General features: G+C 46.4%; 1 protein-coding gene across 1 annotated transcript in view; it reads left to right on the top strand.

The window, feature by feature from the left end:
- The first annotated feature begins 1,335 nt into the window (after positions 1–1,335).
- Positions 1,336–18,869, top strand: part of LOC137546547 (vomeronasal type-2 receptor 26-like) — a 150,057-nt gene continuing 132,523 nt past the window's right edge. The window contains exon 1 of the mRNA XM_068269191.1: positions 1,336–1,355. Coding sequence (XP_068125292.1) covers positions 1,336–1,355 — 20 coding nt within the window. The remainder of the gene's footprint in view (positions 1,356–18,869) is intronic.

Raw genomic sequence — 18,869 nt, 5'->3', positions numbered from 1 at the left:
TACGGGAAAAGTAAGCACAGGGGTGAAGTTTGCCTTGCAAACCAGAGCGTTGAGACAGTACAGCCCCAACCCCGACCTCTGAGGCATCGACCTCTACTATCAAGGGGAAGGTGACATGTCTCAAAATGGGAGCAGAACAGAACCGTTTTTTTCAATGTGGAGAAGGCCGAATGTGCCTCATCTGACCAGTGGTACGTGTCAGCCCCTTTCTTGGTCAGACTGGTGAGGGGTGACACTAGCGAGGAGAACCCCTTGATGAATCTCCTGTAGTAATTGGCAAAGCCCAAAAACCTTTGGAGTGCCTTCAAACCCACAGGTTGCGGCCACTCCAAAACAGCCAATACTTTCTCTGGATCCATGGAGAGACCAGATGTAGAGATAATATAACCCAGAAAAGGAATGGAAGTGACCTCAAAGAGGTACTTCTGTAACTTAGCATACAATGAATTCTGTCTCAATTTCCTCAAAATGAATTTGACATGTTTGCGATGCTCTGTCAGATTAGGTGAAAAGATCAGCATGTCGTCTAGGTACACTAGCACGAACTTCCCCAGAATCTCCCTAAAAACCTTATTGATCAACTCCTGGAAGACGGCAGGGGTGTTGCACAACTCGAAGGGCATAACCAGATACTCGTAGTGCCCGTCGGGTGTGTTGAACGCCATCTTCCATTTGTCCAGGGGCGTAGCAATAGGGGTTGCAGAGGTAGCGGCCGCATCGGGGCCCTTGGGCCAGAGGGGCCCCGAAGGGCCCTCCCTCAACTACAGTATTAGCTCTCTATTGGTCCTGTGCTCATAATAATCACTTCTATAGATACTTTCAATAGTGGTAATCCTTAACAAACTGTTCCCCATCCTTTTCTTGCACCTCTGACACTGTAGTTGCCATTGGCAGGTTTTGGTGCACCTTATCAATTGTTCTGTATAGAGTGCTTGGGGGGGCCCCATTGTAAAACTTGCATCGGGGCCCACAGCTCCTTAGCTACGCCACTGCATTTGTCACCATCTCTAATCCATACCAGGTTGTATGTACCCCATAAATCCAGTTTGGAAAAAATGCTGGCATTGGTCACCTGAGCGAATAGATCGTCAATCAATGGTAATGGGTAACGATTCTTTACTGTAATCTTATTCAAACCTCGGTAGTCAATGCAGGGTCGGAGATCTCCATCCTTTTTTCTGTACGAAAAAGAATCCGGCCACGGCTGGAGAGCGAGAAGGGCGGATGAAGCCTTTGGCCAAATTCTCTTTGATGTAATCCTGCATTGCCACTTTCTCAGGTCCTGACAGATTATAAAGGTGACCCCTAGGAGGCATACAACTGGATCTTAAATCGATGGGACAGTCGAAACTACGGTAAGGCGGAAGTTTATCTGCAGACTTGGGACAGAACACATCAGCAAATTCCGCATACTGTACTGGCACACCTTTAACCTGAATCTTGGTAGCGCAAACAGCAACTTTCTCTAAGCAATGATGATGACAATGGGCCGACCAGCTCTTTAGCTGACCTGAAGCCCAGTCAATCTGAGGAGAGTGAAGTTGTAACCAAGGCATACCAAGAATAATGGTAGAGGTTGCCATCTGCAGGACCAAGAACTGTAAACTCTCTTTGTGTAATACCCCTACATTACACACCAACAATGGGGTCTGGGACAGAGGTTGTCTACTCTGTAATGGAGAGTCGTCGACTGCAGTAACCAGAATCTGTCGGTCTAATGGAAGTAAGGGAATTCCCAATTTCTTAGCAAAGTCATAATCAATGAAATTGGCTGCAGAGCCGGAGTCTACAAAAGCTTCTGTGGGGACAGTCTGACCTTCCCACGTGATGGAACAGGGAAGGAGTAAACGATTATTGTTTAGAGGTAAAGACTGCTCGCCTAGGGTATTACCTCTGACTACACCTAGGCGGCAACGTTTCCCGACTTCTTAGGACAATTCTGAACCCTGTGACCCTCCTCAGCACAGTATAAACAGAGTTTTTCAGATTTCCTGCAATTCTTTTCCACTTGCGTCAATCTAGAGTGTCTGATTTGCATCGGCTCTGGCGGGGGTGACGATGGTGGAGAGGAGGCATATGAGACAAATCTTACAGCATTTCTACCCCGGGATTGTTTTTGATAGCGTAAGCGGCGATCTACCTGGACAGTTAAAGTGATTGCCTCATCAATGGACTTAGGCTCGGGATGTCCCAACATCAATTCAGAAACTGCATCAGATAACCCTGACAAAAAACAGTCTAACAGTGCATATGTTCCCCACCTAGCTGATACAGCCCACTTCCTGAACTCTGCTGCGTAAACTTCTACCGGATCCCAACTCTGGCGCAGGGTTTTAAGCTTCCATTCAGCCGTGGAAGCAATATCCGGATCGTCATATATAATGGCCATGGCTTTAAAAAATTCCTCAACTGATGTCAGAGTTTCATGCTCTGCATGAAGACTATATGCCCATGTCTGTGAATCTCCTGACAAAAGGGTCTTTATAAACGTAACTCTCTAAGACTCGGTTCCTGAAAAAGTAGGCCTCAACTCAAAATAAGATAGCACTCGATTTCTGAAGTTCTGAAAGTCAGATCTATGTCCAGAAAACTTTTCAGGTACAGACATGCGAAGGTCTGTAACTAGAGGGGATTGCACTGTATTCACAGCCGTTTGGAGAACCTGGATTGACCCAGACAAAGCTGTGATTTAAGTCTGATGGCCATCGAGCACTCTGATGAGATTATCCACCAAAGTGGCTAAACTGTCAACTTGGCTGTGTAGTGCGTCCATTTTGTTTTGATCTGCTGTTCTGTAACGATTGGTGTCAGCAACACAGATTTTTCTGATTATTGGTGATCTGCAGTATCACCAATAATACAGATGCTATACCCGATTATATGGTGATCTGCAGAATCAACAATAATACCAGTATAGCTAGACACAGGACACCCAATGATATGTAGTGTTTTGTGCAACAGTAATAGGAGAGGTTATCTCCCGAGAAGCGAGATATACAAACACTACTGCAGCCAAGGATTCCCTGAGGTACAGGGAATCAGACTGTACTGCAGCCAGTGGGTACCTGAGGAGTAGGGACCACTGTCTGGATTGAAGTAGTGAGGATTGGACTGCCACTGGGGATTCCCTGAGGAGCAGGGAATCAGACTGTACTGCAGCCAAAGATTCCCGGAGAGGCAGGGAATCAGACTGTACTGCAGCCAGTGGACCTTAGAGAGGTAGAAGCCCACTAGCTGTGCTGTATGATAGTCTCCAGAGGAGCTTGTGACCATAGGCCAGATATAACAGCTAGTAAACACCTGAAGAGCAGGTGTCACAGGAGTACAGTAAGGCTGTTTCACCCAAGGGCTAGGTGACATCCAGGAAGGTCAGACAGGCCAGGTCGGCAACACACGGACAGACAAAGTACAGAAGAGTAAGGCTGATTCGGTATCCAGGTACAGGCAAGGTTGGCAACAGGTAGACAGATGAGCGGAAGTACCGAATCAGAGAACAGGAGAGTAATCAGGAAAGCCAAAGGTCATAACGGGTAGACAGTAATATAACACAATCCTAGTCTTAGGTGTGAGGTCCTTGGTCTCAACACCTGGGAACTAGTCTGAAAGATGATAATCACAATATAACAATTCCTAGTCTTAGGTGTGAGGTCCTTAGTATCAACACCTGGGAATTAGTCTGATAGATAAATAGTAGAAAACAATAGTACTTAAAGAGACTCTGTAACCTCAAAAACATCCCCTGGGGGGTACTCACCTCGGGTGGGGGAAGCCTCCAGATCCTAATGAGGCTTCCCACACCGTCCTCTGTCCCACGGGGGTCTTGCTGCAGCCCTCCGAACAGCCGGCGACAGACCCGACTGTAAAATCAATATTTACCTTTGCTGGCTCCAGCGGGGGCGCTGTGGCTGCTTCCCGCTCCGAACTACACGGAAATACCCGATTTCAGTCGGGTCCGCTCTACTGCGCAGGCGCCGGAAACCTGCGCCTGCACAGTGGAGCAGACCCGACGGCGATCGGGTATTTCAGTGTAGTTCGAAGCCAACAGCCGTCAGAGCGCCTGCGCAGGAGCCGGGAAGGTAAATAATGATGTCATCTTGTACGGAGGGCTGCAGCGAGACCCCCGTGGGACAGAGGACGGCGTGGGAAGCCTCATTAGGATCCGGAGGCTTCCCCCACCCGAGGTGAGTACCCCCCATGGGATCTTTTGATGTTACAGATCCTCTTTAAGGCTATCACAAGAATCTGACTCAGTGTGAATTCCCAGCTTCGGCTAGTTCTAACACACTGTCAGATCTGACTCAGGTCTGAGCGCTCACACGCATGTGTTCGCAACAGCAGACAACTTGCAAGTGACCAACAAGTCCTATATATACTAACAGCGCTGACCAGCGCCGCCCCAGACACTCAGCCAATCCGAATCATGACTGGAGTCCGCTGATCGGCATGATCAGCTGACTCCCCTTCTAGCAGCATAAAGGTCCTGTCGCCTGGTGCGCGTAGATCTCCATTTGTGTGCACTAGAAGGACCAGGCAAGACAGCCCCATGCTGCTGCGCGGCAGCAGCCACCGGCTGAGACGCTGAGATTTCCGCCATGCCGCTTGTCCATGCGGCGGTATCTCCGCTATCCCTTACACCCAGCTCCCGCTGGAGATCTAGAAGGACGGATAAAGCCCTTGGCCAGATTTTCTTAAATATACTCCTGCATAGCCAACTTCTCTGGTCCTGACAAATTGTAGAGATGGCCTCTAGGAGGCATACAACCTGATCTTAACTCAATGGGACAATCGAAACTCCGGTGAGGGGGGAGTTTGTCTGCTGATTTGGGGAAAAAAACATCCGCAAATTCTGCATACTGCACTGGCACCCCTTTGACATGAACCTTGGTGGCACAAACAGCAACTCTCCCCAGACAATGATGATGACAATAGGTAGACCAGCTCTGTAGCTGACCGGACGCCCAGTCAATCTGAGGGGAGTGTAGTTGCAACCAGGGCATACCGAGGATAATGGTAGAGGATGCCATCTGCAGGACAAAGAACTGTACATTCTCCTTATGTAGCACCCCTATAGTATACAGCAGTGAGGGAGTCTGAGAAAGAGGCTGTCTACACTGTAATGGAGAATCATCTACTGCTGTGACCAAAATCTGACGATCCAGCGGGAGCAAAGGAATGCCCAATTTTTTCACAAAGTCATAGTCTATAAAATTGCCTGCAGAACCCGAGTCCACGAATTCCTCTGTGGCCGTAGCCTGACCCTCCCAAGTGATGGAACAGGGGAGGAGCAAACGGTTATTATTTAGAGGTAGAAACGGCTCGCCTAGGGTATTACCTCTGACTACACCTAGGCGGCAGCGTTTCCCGACTTTTTAGGTCAATTCTGGACAATGTGACCCTCCTCAGCACAGTATAGACAGAGTCTTTCTGACCTTCTGCGATTCTTTTCCACTTGCGTCAGCCTCAAGTAGTGTTGGGCGAACATCTAGATGTTCGGGTTCGGGCCGAACAGGCCGAACATGGCCGCGATGTTCGGGTGTTCGACCCGAACTCCGAACATAATGGAAGTCAATGGGGACCCGAACTTTTGTGCTTTGTAAAGCCTCCTTACATGCTACATACCCCAAATTTACAGGGTATGTGCACCTTGGGAGTGGGTACAAGAGGAAAAAAAAAATTAGCAAAAAGAGCTTATAGTTTTTGAGAAAATCGATTTTAAAGTTTCAAAGGGAAAACTGTCTTTTAAATGCGGGAAATGTCTGTTTTCTTTGCACAGGTAACATGCTTTTTGTCGGCATGCAGTCATAAATGTAATACATATAAGAGGTTCCAGGAAAAGGGACCGGTAACGCTAACCCAGCAGCAGCACACGTGATGGAACAAGAGGAGGGTGGCGCAGGAGGAGAAGGCCACGCTTTGAGACACAACAACCCAGGCCTTGCATGAGGACAAGAAGCGTGCGGATAGCAATTTGCATTTTGTCGCCATGCAGTCATAAATGTAATACAGATGAGAGGTACAATAAACAGGGACCGGAAACGCTAACCCATCACAGATGTTCATTGTTCATGCTACTTGGTTGGGGTCCGGGAGTGTTGCGTAGTCGTTTCCAATCCAGGATTGATTCATTTTAATTTGAGTCAGACGGTCTGCATTTTCTGTGGAGAGGCGGATACGCCGCCGATCTGTGACGATGCCTCCGGCAGCACTGAAACAGCGTTCCGACATAACGCTGGCTGCCGGGCAAGCCAGCACCTCTATTGCGTACATTGCCAGTTTGTGCCAGGTGTCTAGCTTCGATACCCAATAGTTGAAGGGTGCAGATGGATTGTTCAACACAGCTACGCCATCTGACATGTAGTCCTTGACCATCTTCTCCAGGCGATCGGTGTTGGAGGTGGATCTGCACGCTTGCTGTTCTGTGTGCTGCTGCATGGGTGTCAGAAAATTTTCCCACTCCAAGGACACTGCCGATACCATTCCCTTTTGGGCACTAGCTGCGGCTTGTGTTGTTTGCTGCCCTCCTGGTCGTCCTGGGTTTGCGGAAGTCAGTCTGTCGGCGTACAACTGGCTAGAGGAGGGGGAGGATGTCAATCTCCTCTCTAAAGTCTCCACAAGGGCCTGCTGGTATTCTTCCATTTTGACCTGTCTGGCTCTTTCTTCAAGCAGTTTTGGAACATTGTGTTTGTACCGTGGATCCAGAAGGGTATAAACCCAGTAATTGGTGTTGTCCAGAATGCGCACAATGCGTGGGTCGCGTTCAATGCAGTCCTAGGCCGAAGAGGTCATAGCCTAGGGTCACAAAACCTGTTTATTGGGCAATTTCAATGGTGGCGAGTCTGACGTACATAAATCGCAGCAATGGCCGTTACGAAATGTCTCATGCAGGTAGAAGACATATTGTTAGACTTGGGCTCCAAAGATGGGTTCCCTACATCTCTGCAAACCAGAGTTACAGGGCTCCAAATTTGGTAAAATCCCCCATAGGCTTTCATTGGGCCTCCTTTTTACAGTTCCAAAATCTCACATCTTTTCAAAGGGCAATTACTCAGCAGTGGCAAATTTTCTAGCATTGTAGGGACCCTTAGGGGGAACATGACTGGTGAGTTTCGGGCCCCTAGGCCGAAGAGGTCATAGCCTAGGGTCACAAAAACCTGTTTATTGGGGCTATTTCAATGGTAGTGATGGTGACGTACATAAATCGCAGCAATGGCCGTTAGCAAAGTCTGAATCTCACGAAATGTCTCATGCAGGTAGAAGACATATTGTTAGACTTGGATTCCAAAGATGGGGTCCCTACATCTCTGCAAACCAGAGTTACAGGGGTCCAAAATTGGTAAAATCCCCCATAGGATTTCATGGGCTCCCTATTTCACTTTCCAAAATCTCACATCTTTTCAAAGGGCAATGGCTCAGCAGTACCAAATTTTCTAGCATTGTAGGGACGCTTAGGGGGATCATGACTGGTGAGTTTTGCCACTGCTGAGCCATTGCCCTTTGAAATGGTGTGAGATTTTGGAACGGTAAATAGGAGGCCCAATGAAAGCCTATGGGGGAATGCTAGAAAATTTGGTACTGCTGAGCCATTGCCCTTTGAAAAGATGTGAGATTTTGGAAAGTGAAATAGGGAGCCAATGAAATCCTATGGGGGATTTTACCAATTTTGGACCCCTGTAACTCTGGTTTGCAGAGATGTAGGGACCCCATCTTTGGAATCCAAGTCTAACAATATGTCTTCTACCTGCATGAGACATTTCGTGAGATTCAGATTTTGCTAACGGCCATTGCTGCGATTTATGTACGTCACCATCACTACCATTGAAATAGCCCCAATAAACAGGTTTTTGTGACCCTAGGCTATGACCTCGTCGGCCTAGGGGCCCGAAACTCACCAGTCATGTTCCCCCTAAGGGTCCCTACAATGCTAGAAAATTTGGTACTGCTGAGCCATTGCCCTTTGAAAAGATGTGAGATTTTGGAAAGTGAAATAGGGAGCCAATGAAATCCTATGGGGGATTTTACCAATTTTGGACCCCTGTAACTCTGGTTTGCAGAGATGTAGGGACCCCATCTTTGGAATCCAAGTCTAACAATATGTCTTCTACCTGCATGAGACATTTCGTGAGATTCAGACTTTGCTAACGGCCATTGCTGCGATTTATGTACGTCACCATCACTACCATTGAAATAGCCCCAATAAACAGGTTTTTGTGACCCTAGGCTATGACCTCGTCGGCCTAGGGGCCCGAAACTCACCAGTCATGTTCCCCCTAAGGGTCCCTACAATGCTAGAAAATTTGGTACTGCTGAGCCATTGCCCTTTGAAAAGATGTGAGATTTTGGAAAGTGAAATAGGGAGCCAATGAAATCCTATGGGGGATTTTACCAATTTTGGACCCCTGTAACTCTGGTTTGCAGAGATGTAGGGACCCCATCTTTGGAATCCAAGTCTAACAATATGTCTTCTACCTGCATGAGACATTTCGTGAGATTCAGACTTTGCTAACGGCCATTGCTGCGATTTATGTACGTCACCATCACTACCATTGAAATAGCCCAAATAAACAGGTTTTTGTGACCCTAGGCTATGACCTCTTCGGCCTAGGGGCCCGAAACTCACCAGTCATGTTCCCCCTAAGGGTCCCTACAATGCTAGAAAATTTGGTACTGCTGAGCCATTGCCCTTTGAAAAGATGTGAGATTTTGGAAAGTGAAATAGGGAGCCAATGAAATCCTATGGGGGATTTTACCAATTTTGGACCCCTGTAACTCTGGTTTGCAGAGATGTAGGGACCCCATCTTTGGAATCCAAGTCTAACAATATGTCTTCTACCTGCATGAGACATTTCGTGAGATTCAGACTTTGCTAACGGCCATTGCTGCGATTTATGTACGTCACCATCACTACCATTGAAATAGCCCCAATAAACAGGTTTTTGTGACCCTAGGCTATGACCTCTTCGGCCTAGGGGCCCGAAACTCACCAGTCATGTTCCCCCTAAGGGTCCCTACAATGCTAGAAAATTTGGTACTGCTGAGCCATTGCCCTTTGAAAAGATGTGAGATTTTGGAAAGTGAAATAGGGAGCCAATGAAATCCTATGGGGGATTTTACCAATTTTGGACCCCTGTAACTCTGGTTTGCAGAGATGTAGGGACCCCATCTTTGGAATCCAAGTCTAACAATATGTCTTCTACCTGCATGAGACATTTCGTGAGATTCAGACTTTGCTAACGGCCATTGCTGCGATTTATGTACGTCACCATCACTACCATTGAAATAGCCCCAATAAACAGGTTTTTGTGACCCTAGGCTATGACCTCTTCGGCCTAGGGGCCCGAAACTCACCAGTCATGTTCCCCCTAAGGGTCCCTACAATGCTAGAAAATTTGCCACTGCTGAGTAATTGCCCTTTGAAAAGATGTGAGATTTTGGAACTGTAAATAGGAGGCCCAATGAAAGCCTATGGGGGATTTTACCAAATTTGGAGCCCTGTAACTCTGGTTTGCAGAGATGTAGGGAACCCATCTTTGGAGCCCAAGTCTAACAATATGTCTTCTACCTGCATGAGACATTTCGTGAGATTCAGACGTTGCTAACGGCCATTGCTGCGATTTATGTACGTCAGACTCGCCACCATTGAAATTGCCCAATAAACAGGTTTTGTGACCCTAGGCTATGACCTCTTCGGCCTAGGACTGCATTGAACGCGACCCACGCATTGTGCGCATTCTGGACAACACCAATTACTGGGTTTATACCCTTCTGGATCCACGGTACAAACACAATGTTCCAAAACTGCTTGAAGAAAGAGCCAGACAGGTCAAAATGGAAGAATACCAGCAGGCCCTTGTGGAGACTTTAGAGAGGAGATTGACATCCTCCCCCTCCTCTAGCCAGTTGTACGCCGACAGACTGACTTCCGCAAACCCAGGACGACCAGGAGGGCAGCAAACAACACAAGCCGCAGCTAGTGCCCAAAAGGGAATGGTATCGGCAGTGTCCTTGGAGTGGGAAAATTTTCTGACACCCATGCAGCAGCACACAGAACAGCAAGCGTGCAGATCCACCTCCAACACCGATCGCCTGGAGAAGATGGTCAAGGACTACATGTCAGATGGCGTAGCTGTGTTGAACAATCCATCTGCACCCTTCAACTATTGGGTATCGAAGCTAGACACCTGGCACAAACTGGCAATGTACGCAATAGAGGTGCTGGCTTGCCCGGCAGCCAGCGTTATGTCGGAACGCTGTTTCAGTGCTGCCGGAGGCATCGTCACAGATCGGCGGCGTATCCGCCTCTCCACAGAAAATGCAGACCGTCTGACTCAAATTAAAATGAATCAATCCTGGATTGGAAACGACTACGCAACACTCCCGGACCCCAACCAAGTAACATGAACAATGAACATCTGTGATGGGTTAGCGTTTCCGGTCCCTGTTTATTGAACCTCTCATCTGTATTACATTTATGACTGCATGGCGACAAAATGCAAATTGCTATCCGCACGCTTCTTGTCCTCATGCAAGGCCTGGGTTGTTGTGTCTCAAAGCGTGGCCTTCTCCTCCTGCGCCACCCTCCTCTTGTTCCATCACGTGTGCTGCTGCTGGGTTAGCGTTACCGGTCCCTTTTCCTGGAACCTCTTATATGTATTACATTTATGACTGCATGCCGACAAAAAGCATGTTACCTGTGCAAAGAAAACAGACATTTCCCGCATTTAAAAGACAGTTTTCCCTTTGAAACTTCCTCTTGTACCCACTCCCAAGGTGCACATACCCTGTAAATTTGGGGTATGTAGCATGTAAGGAGGCTTTACAAAGCACGAAAGTTCGGGTCCCCATTGACTTCCATTATGTTCGGAGTTCGGCCATGTTCGGCCCGAACCCGAACATCTAGATGTTCGCCCAACACTACACGTGACCCGTTCGGCCAATCACAGCGCTAGCCGAACGTTCGGGTAACGTTCGGCCATGCGCTCTTAGTTCGGCCATATGGCCGAACAGTTTGGCCGAACACCATCAGGTGTTCGGCCGAACCCGAACATCACCCGAACAGGGTGATGTTCTGCAGAACCCGAACAGTGGCGAACACTGTTCGCCCAACACTATTAGCCTCAAGTGACCGATCTGCATCGGTTGGTCTGGAGGTGACGAGGGTGGAGAAGAGGCGTAGGAAACAGATCTTATAGCGTTCTTCCCAATCATTTGTCTCTGATAGCGAAGGCGGCGATCAACCCGTACCGCCAACACAATTGCTTCGTCTAGAGCCTAGGTTCTCAACGTGTGGTACGCGTACCCCAGGGGGTACTTATGATGGTTCCAGGGGGTACTCAGGCTTGATATACTTAACCAAGAACAACAAATTTAGAGTTTAAGAAAATTATAAATCTTATTTAAACAACACCAGATTTGTATTTTAGCTAATTAAAAGCAAGAGTAAATGCTTGGAAATGGTTTAGGAACCAAGTATCATGTACTAGGATTAAATATATATTTGTCAAGGGGTACCTGTGATAATGTTTACTATGCTAGGGGGTACTTGGCGAGTACAGGGTTTTAATAGGGGTACATACCAATAAAATGTTGAGAAACACTGGTCTAGAGACTTAGGCTCAGGATGCCCTAACATTAAATTAGAAACTGCATCCAATAATCCTGACAGGAAATTGTCTAACAATACATATGTTCCCCATCTAGCCGACACAGCCCACTTCCTGAACTCAGCGGCGTAAACCTCCACCGGATTACGACCCTGCCTGAACATCTTCAGTTTCCGCTCAGCAGTGGTAGCAATATCCGGATCATCGTAAATAACGGCTATGGCTTTAAAAAACTCCTGAACTGAAGATAACGCTTCATGCTCAGCATTCAGACTATATGCCCATGTTTGTGAATCTCCTGACAGAAGGGTCTTTATGAATGTTACCCTCTGGTTCTCAGATCCTGACAGATTGGGCCTCAATTCAAAATAAGACCACGATTCCTGAAATTCTGAAAAGTCAGATCTATGGCCAGAAAACTTTTCAGGTACAGACATGTGAAGGTCCATGACTGGAGGGGATCGCACTGTATCAACAGCCGTTTGAAGTTCCTGTACTGTCCCAGACAGTTGTGTGATCTGAGCAAGGAGATGAGCAGCGCTACTTAAAAACAGACTAGTGTCTACCTGCAAAAGAGTGCAAGCTCCACTTGTGGGGTCGAATACACACCGAGCATACACATGACCTGTCTACCACTGGAGGATGTTGGTTTCCTGTAACAGCTTGCATGCAACCTATTAAGTACTCGTCCCTCCCACTGCGAAGAAGTCAATCCTCCATGGGAGGGGCCTAACACTAACTAAATCCTAACCTATGTATATGCATAGCCTGGGTGTATATGGTGTATATGCAGAGCTTCTGTTTGGGTTCAAGGTGCGTTTGTAGTTCCTGAGGGGGCTCAGCGCATCTCTGATTGGAGGCCATTCGGAGGCGGCCTGGTGTTGCACTGATCCACCTTTTGCGCAATTTTCGATTTTTCAATTTAACTTGGTAGCGCACCCAGGCTATGCATATACATAGGTTAGGATTTAGTTAGTGTTAGGCCCCTCCCATGGAGGATTGACTTTTTCGCAGTGGGAGGGACGAGTACTTAATAGGTTGCATGCAAGCTGTTACAGGAAACCAACATCCTCCAGTGGTAGACAGGTCATGTGTATGCTCGGTGTGTATTCGACCCCACAAGTGGGGCTTGCACTCTTTTGCAGGTAGGCACTAGTCTGTTTTTAACTAGCGCTGCTCATCTCCTTGCTATGTACTAATTTAATTTGGTTTTGGTCAGCTGTTCCCACTTAACAGCCATGCTTTTGGTGTATATGCAGAGCTTCTGTTTGGGTTCAAGGTGTGTTTGTAGTTCCTCAGTGCATCTCTGATTGGAGGCCATTCGGAGGCGGCCTGGTGTTGCGCTGATCCACCTTTTGCGCAGTTGTGTGATCTGAGTCTGTTGGGTATTAATCACCTCGATGAGATTATTCACCAATGTGGTCAGGACTTCAACTTGGCTGCACAGTGCGTCCATAATGTTTGGTCTGCTGTTCTGTAACGATTGGTGTCAGCAAAAACAGATTTTCTGATTATTGGTGATCTGCAGTATCACCAATAATACAGATGTTATACCTGATTATGTGGTGATCTGCAGAACCACCAATAATACAAGTATAGCAAGACACAGGACACACAGGTGTAAGATAGTGTTTTGGTGCAACAGTAAATATTGATGGAGATACCCACTATCCCAGAGGAGCTGGTAGCAGGGGGTATCTCTAAGGAACACAGTAATCAGTACCCCTGCAGGCTGGAGACACAGAGCAATAGTGATAGTTTCACCCGAGGAGCGGATGATACACAGTGAGACAATGTAGAGTGATCACTTGAGGAGCGAGTGATTCAGACTGTACTGCAGCAGGTGATTCCCTGAGGAGCAGGAGATCCCGACAGTGCTGTATTAGCTAGTCACCTGAGGAGCAGGTGATTAAGACTGTACTGCAGCTATCAACCTGAGGAGCAGGTGACTAAGACTGTACTGCAGCTATTAACCTGAGGAGCAAGTGATTCAGACTATACTGCAGCTATCTACCTGAGGAGCAGGTGATTCAGACTATACTGCAGCTATCTACCTGAGGAGCAGGTGATTCAGACTATACTGCAGCTATCTACCTGAGGAGCAGGTGATAACTAAACTGAGAGTCCCTCACCTGGACTAAGCTCTCTGGTGAAGGCAGAAGAGTCAAACAAGCAGGTTCAGCAACACACGGACAGATACGGTACAGAGACAGAGTAAATCAGAGTAGTAGTTCAGGCAGAGTCGGCAACGTATATCAGATAAGCAAAGGTACGGAATCAGAGAGCAGAAGAATAGTCAAACTAGCAGAAGGTCATATCAAATAATACAATTCAATTAGTACTTTAGTTTCAATAGGTTTTTATTTGAAGACAATTTTTGTTCATAAAAGACAATAAAAAAGGTGAACATTTCAGATCAGTACAGTCAAATGCATACAGTAGTCAGAATAAGATAGCATACAATAGCATATGTAACTAGTTCTCAATTACATACTGATTGCTGGTATAAGGTTACAGGAAAATAATTTGCCAACTTATTGTACTGTTTCATAATAGATTCAGGTCAAGAGTAGCTTGTCATAATGCTAGGGCATATTTAGCATATTAGAGCCAGTGCTGGGCCGAAATTACGCATGAGCGTAATTACGCATCGTAATTCAATGTAAATTTACGCGTAAGTTCTACGCGTAAATTACGGACTTACGCGTAATTATTTACGCGTAAGCAGTAGAGTGGTATCGTAATTACACTGTCTACTGTAATTGCTAGGTATGCGTAATTTTACGAACACTTACGCGTAATTTTACGCGTAATTACTAACGTAAAAACTCCCCTTTTCTAAGAGTAGCCAATCAGTCAACATCCTAAGCAACCAATAGTATCTTCTCCAGCCCTTCAGTATATAAGCGTACGTTTTGACGCATACGAATGATATGTACGCAATAACTGTCACATTGACGGCTATTACGTACATATCGTCCGTATGCGTAAAAAAATACGCATTCATGGGTATTACAGCACTACGCGTAACATCGTAGTGTAAGCGCCTACATTACGGTATCCTTACGCGTAACTGCGTAAGTTTACGTGTAATTACAGTGATGTACCGTAGATTATTTTCTACGCCGTAACCGTAATTGCGTAATGCGTAATAGCGTAAAATTACGCGTAATGATCCGTAAGCGTAGATTTTTCCATTACGACCAGCACTGATTAGAACATATTTAAGCAGGTTGAAACTAGTCTAACCTTGAGGAAACAGATGAGAGCAAAAACTGAAAAAATGGAAAACTAAAAAGAAAGAAAAAATAAAAACTAAGAAAAACTTAAAACTAAAAACTAAACACCCGTGTCGAACCGAGAAGTGTGCCACTTAGATTGCTATGATTTATAGGAGAGTATAATGTTGATGGTACCGTATGTATGAGGCCTACATTTTTCCCTGTTTCTAAAAGGAGTCTAATAAATCCTGGGCAGTAGCGGAAGATGTAACCTGAATCCAGGGTGACCAGATCTTATCAAATTGATGAGTCCTGTCCAGCAGGTTGACTTTTATTTTTTCATTTAACATTGTAGTATGGATGCGATCAAGGACGCAGCGGAAGATCAAGGTATTTCGCTGCCATTGAGATGCTATGTAGGTTTTAACAGTGTTCATAATGTGTTGGATAAGCTTATGCTGAGCATACGAAATTTCGTCAGGATGCAGTCCCAAGAGACAAATAGCGGGATCTAATGCTAGCTGAATGGAAAGGGTTGAATTAATTTTGCGTATAACTTTATTCCAAAGTGCAGCCACCACTGGACAGGACCACCAGGTATGACACATTGAACCTGACACCAAACAGCCTCTAAAACACAACTTTGATTTGTTTTGATATATCTGATGAAGGTGCTCGGGCACCAAATAAGATCTATGTAGTACACGCAGTGAGGTCTCCATGTGTACCACACACAGACTTCCTCTAGAAAGTGTGTCAAAACATTGCGACCACTGGCTGTTGTCTAAGCTGATACTCAGATCGTCTTCCCAGTTAAGCTGGTACTGAAGTTTTGTGTCTGATGGTCCAACATTCAACATGGAGTATAGTAAGGATAATGTTCCTTTGCGTAGTGGTCAATTAGTACTTTAAGCTATCAACAGAATCTGGCTAAGTGTGGATCCCCAGCTCCAGCTGGTTCTAGCACACTTCGGGATCTGACTAGGTCTGAGTGCTAACACGTAGCATATGCAACAGCAGACGCGGAACAACTGACAGTCAGGTTCTATATATACTAAACGCGCTCTATAGCACCGCCCCAGTCACTCAGCCAATCCAAAGCATAGCTGGAGTCAGCTGACCGAGTGATCAGCTGACTCCCCTTCTAGATGCATAAAGGTCCTTTCGCTCGGCACACGCGTAGCCCTTAGTCTATGAGCGATAGAAGGACCAGGCAAAGCACCAGCATGTAACTGTGCTGTAGGAAACCGCCGGCTGCGAAACGGAGATAGCCGCCATGCCGCTTGCTGTTATCTCCGCTATCCATTACACCCAGGTATGTACTTGGCTGGTGTTGGCCCCGCCCCCTTTCCTAACCCTAACACACAATTACTTAATTACTTAATGACCAAGTTTGTCAGCTTTGCGGTCTTTGGCATCAATAATTTGCATTGAAATAAAATAAATCTGATTGGCTGTGGCTCCACCCCTTTTCTGACTTTGAAGCCACATCACCCAATGGCCAAGTGTACCAGGTACAGGTGATTAACAGTGCAAGAGGCTTGTGCCATTAACAGTGCAAGAATGGCAGCAATTAAATATTCCCCTTAAAAATCAATAGGTGTATTTTGAGTGGCTTTTGTAGGCTCCACCCACCTTTCTAAATATTAATCCCAGTCACCCAGTGACCAACTGTGCAAAGTTTGAGAACCCTACCATTACCAGTGTAAGGATGGCTGCAGTTTACATTTTCCCATAGAAACTTGTATTTTTCTCCACCCACTGATTTCCTGACATTGTTCGGGTATGTATTTGGCTGGTGTTGGCTCCGCCTACTTTTTCTAACACTAACACACAATTACTCAATGACCAAGTTTGTGCCCTTTGCGATCTTTGGCATCAATAATTTGCATTGAGATTAAACAAATTTGATTGGCTGTTTGTGGCTCCACTCCTTTGTCTAAACCCCAGTCACCCAATGACCAACTGTACCAGGTTTAAGGCTTGTGCCATTAACAGTGCAAGAATGGTAGCAATTACATATTCCCCTTGAAAATCAATAGGTGAATTTTCATTGGCTTTTGTAGGCTCCACCCACTTTTCTGAATATTAATCCCAGTCATCCAGTGACCAATAGTGCAAAGTTTGAAAACCCTACCATTAACAGTGTAAGAATGGCTGCAGTTTACATTTTCTCAGTGGAATGTGTATTTGTCTCCACCCACTGATGACCCGGTATTGCCCGATTATGTATTTGGCTGAAGTTGGCTGCGCCCACTTTTCCTAACCGTAACACACAATTACTCAATTACTCAATGACCACGTTTGTGAGCTTTGCGGTTTTTAGCATCCATAACCTGCATTAAAATGAAACAAATAAGATTGTCTGTTTGTGGCTCCACCCCCTGTTGTCAATTTAAACCCCAGTCACCCAATGATCAACTGTACCAGGTTTAAGGCTTGTGCCATTAACAGTGCAAGAATGGCAGCAATGAAATATTCCCCTGAAAAATCAATAGGTAATTTTTGATTGGCTTTTGTAGGCTCCACCCACTTTTCTGGATATTAATCCCAGTCACCCAGTAACCAACTGTGCAAAGTTTGAGAACCCTACAATTAATAGTGTAAGAATGGCTGCAGTTTACAGTTTCCTAGTAAAATTTGTATTTGTCTCCGTCCACTTATGACCCCCTGTTGCCTGCTTATGTATTTGGCTGGTGTTGGCTGTGCCCATTTTTCTAACCCTAACACACAATTAATCAATTACTCAATTACCACGTTTGTGAGCTTTGCAGTGCTTGGCATCACTAATTTGCATTGGAATGAAACAAATCTAATTGGCTGTTTGTGGCTCCACCCCCCTTTTTAAAATTGAACTCCAGTCACCCAATGATCAAGTGTGCCAGGTTTGAGGCTTGTGCCATTAACAGTGCAAGAATGGCAGCAATGTAAATATTCCCCTTGAAAATCAATAGGTTAATTATGATTGGCTTTTGTAGGCTCCTCCCACCTTTTGGAGTATTAATCCCAGTCACCCAATGACCAACTGTGCAAAGTTTGAGAACCCTGCCGTTAACAGTGTAAGAATGGCTGCAGTTTACATTTTCCAGTGAAATTTGTATGTGTCTCCGCCCCCTTTTTTGTTATGGGAATAAAAAGTATCCTATACTTTATTCCAGGTAATGTACTATGTGTGTGCCAAATTTCATTCAAATCCGTTCAGCCATTTTTGCGTGATCGAGTAACAAACATCCAAACATCCGAACTTTCCCATTTATTATATTAGTAGGATTAGTAGGATAGGTCCCAAAGCTTACGCGACACCTCCTGCGGCAAAAAAACATCTGCCATGGATCCACCGCCAGATCCCAAAGCTTATGCAACACCTCCTGTGGTGCAAAAATCACCACCATGGGACCACCGCCAGTTACCAAAGCTTACGTGACACCTCCTGCGGCGCCGAAACCACAGCCATGGGACCACCGCCAGGTCCTAAAGCTTACGCGACACCTCATGCGGCGCCAAAACCACCACCATGGAACCACCGCCAGGTCCAAAGCTTACGCGACACCTCCTGTGGCACAAAAACCACCACCATGGAACCACCACCAGGTCACACAGCTTACGCGACACCTCCTGCGGTGCATAAACCACCGCAATGGGACCACTGTCAGGTCCCATAGCTTACGCGACACCTCCTGCGGTGCCAAAACGACCGCCATGGGACCACCGCCAGGTCCCATAGCTTACGCAACACCTCCTGCGGGGCCAAAACCACCGCCATGGAATCACCACCAGGTCCTATAGCTTATGTGACACCTCCTGTGGCGCCAAAACGACCACCATGGGACCACCGCCAGGTCCAATAGCTTAAGTGACACCTCCTACGGTGCCATAATGACAACCATGGGACCACCGCTAGGTCCCATGGCTTAAAGTGAATGGGAACTGCATTTAAAAAAAAGAGACAGATACTTACCCAAGGAGAGGGAAGGCTCTGGGTCCTATAGAGCCTTCCAGCTCCTCTCCTGGTCCCCTGGATCCAGTGCTGGCTCGCCCGGTAGCAGTT

The sequence above is a fragment of the Hyperolius riggenbachi genome, chromosome 1 (assembly GCF_040937935.1).
Source record: "Hyperolius riggenbachi isolate aHypRig1 chromosome 1, aHypRig1.pri, whole genome shotgun sequence".
NCBI classification, from domain to species: Eukaryota; Metazoa; Chordata; class Amphibia; order Anura; family Hyperoliidae; genus Hyperolius; species Hyperolius riggenbachi.
This window is presented reverse-complemented; position numbering and strand designations above follow the sequence as displayed.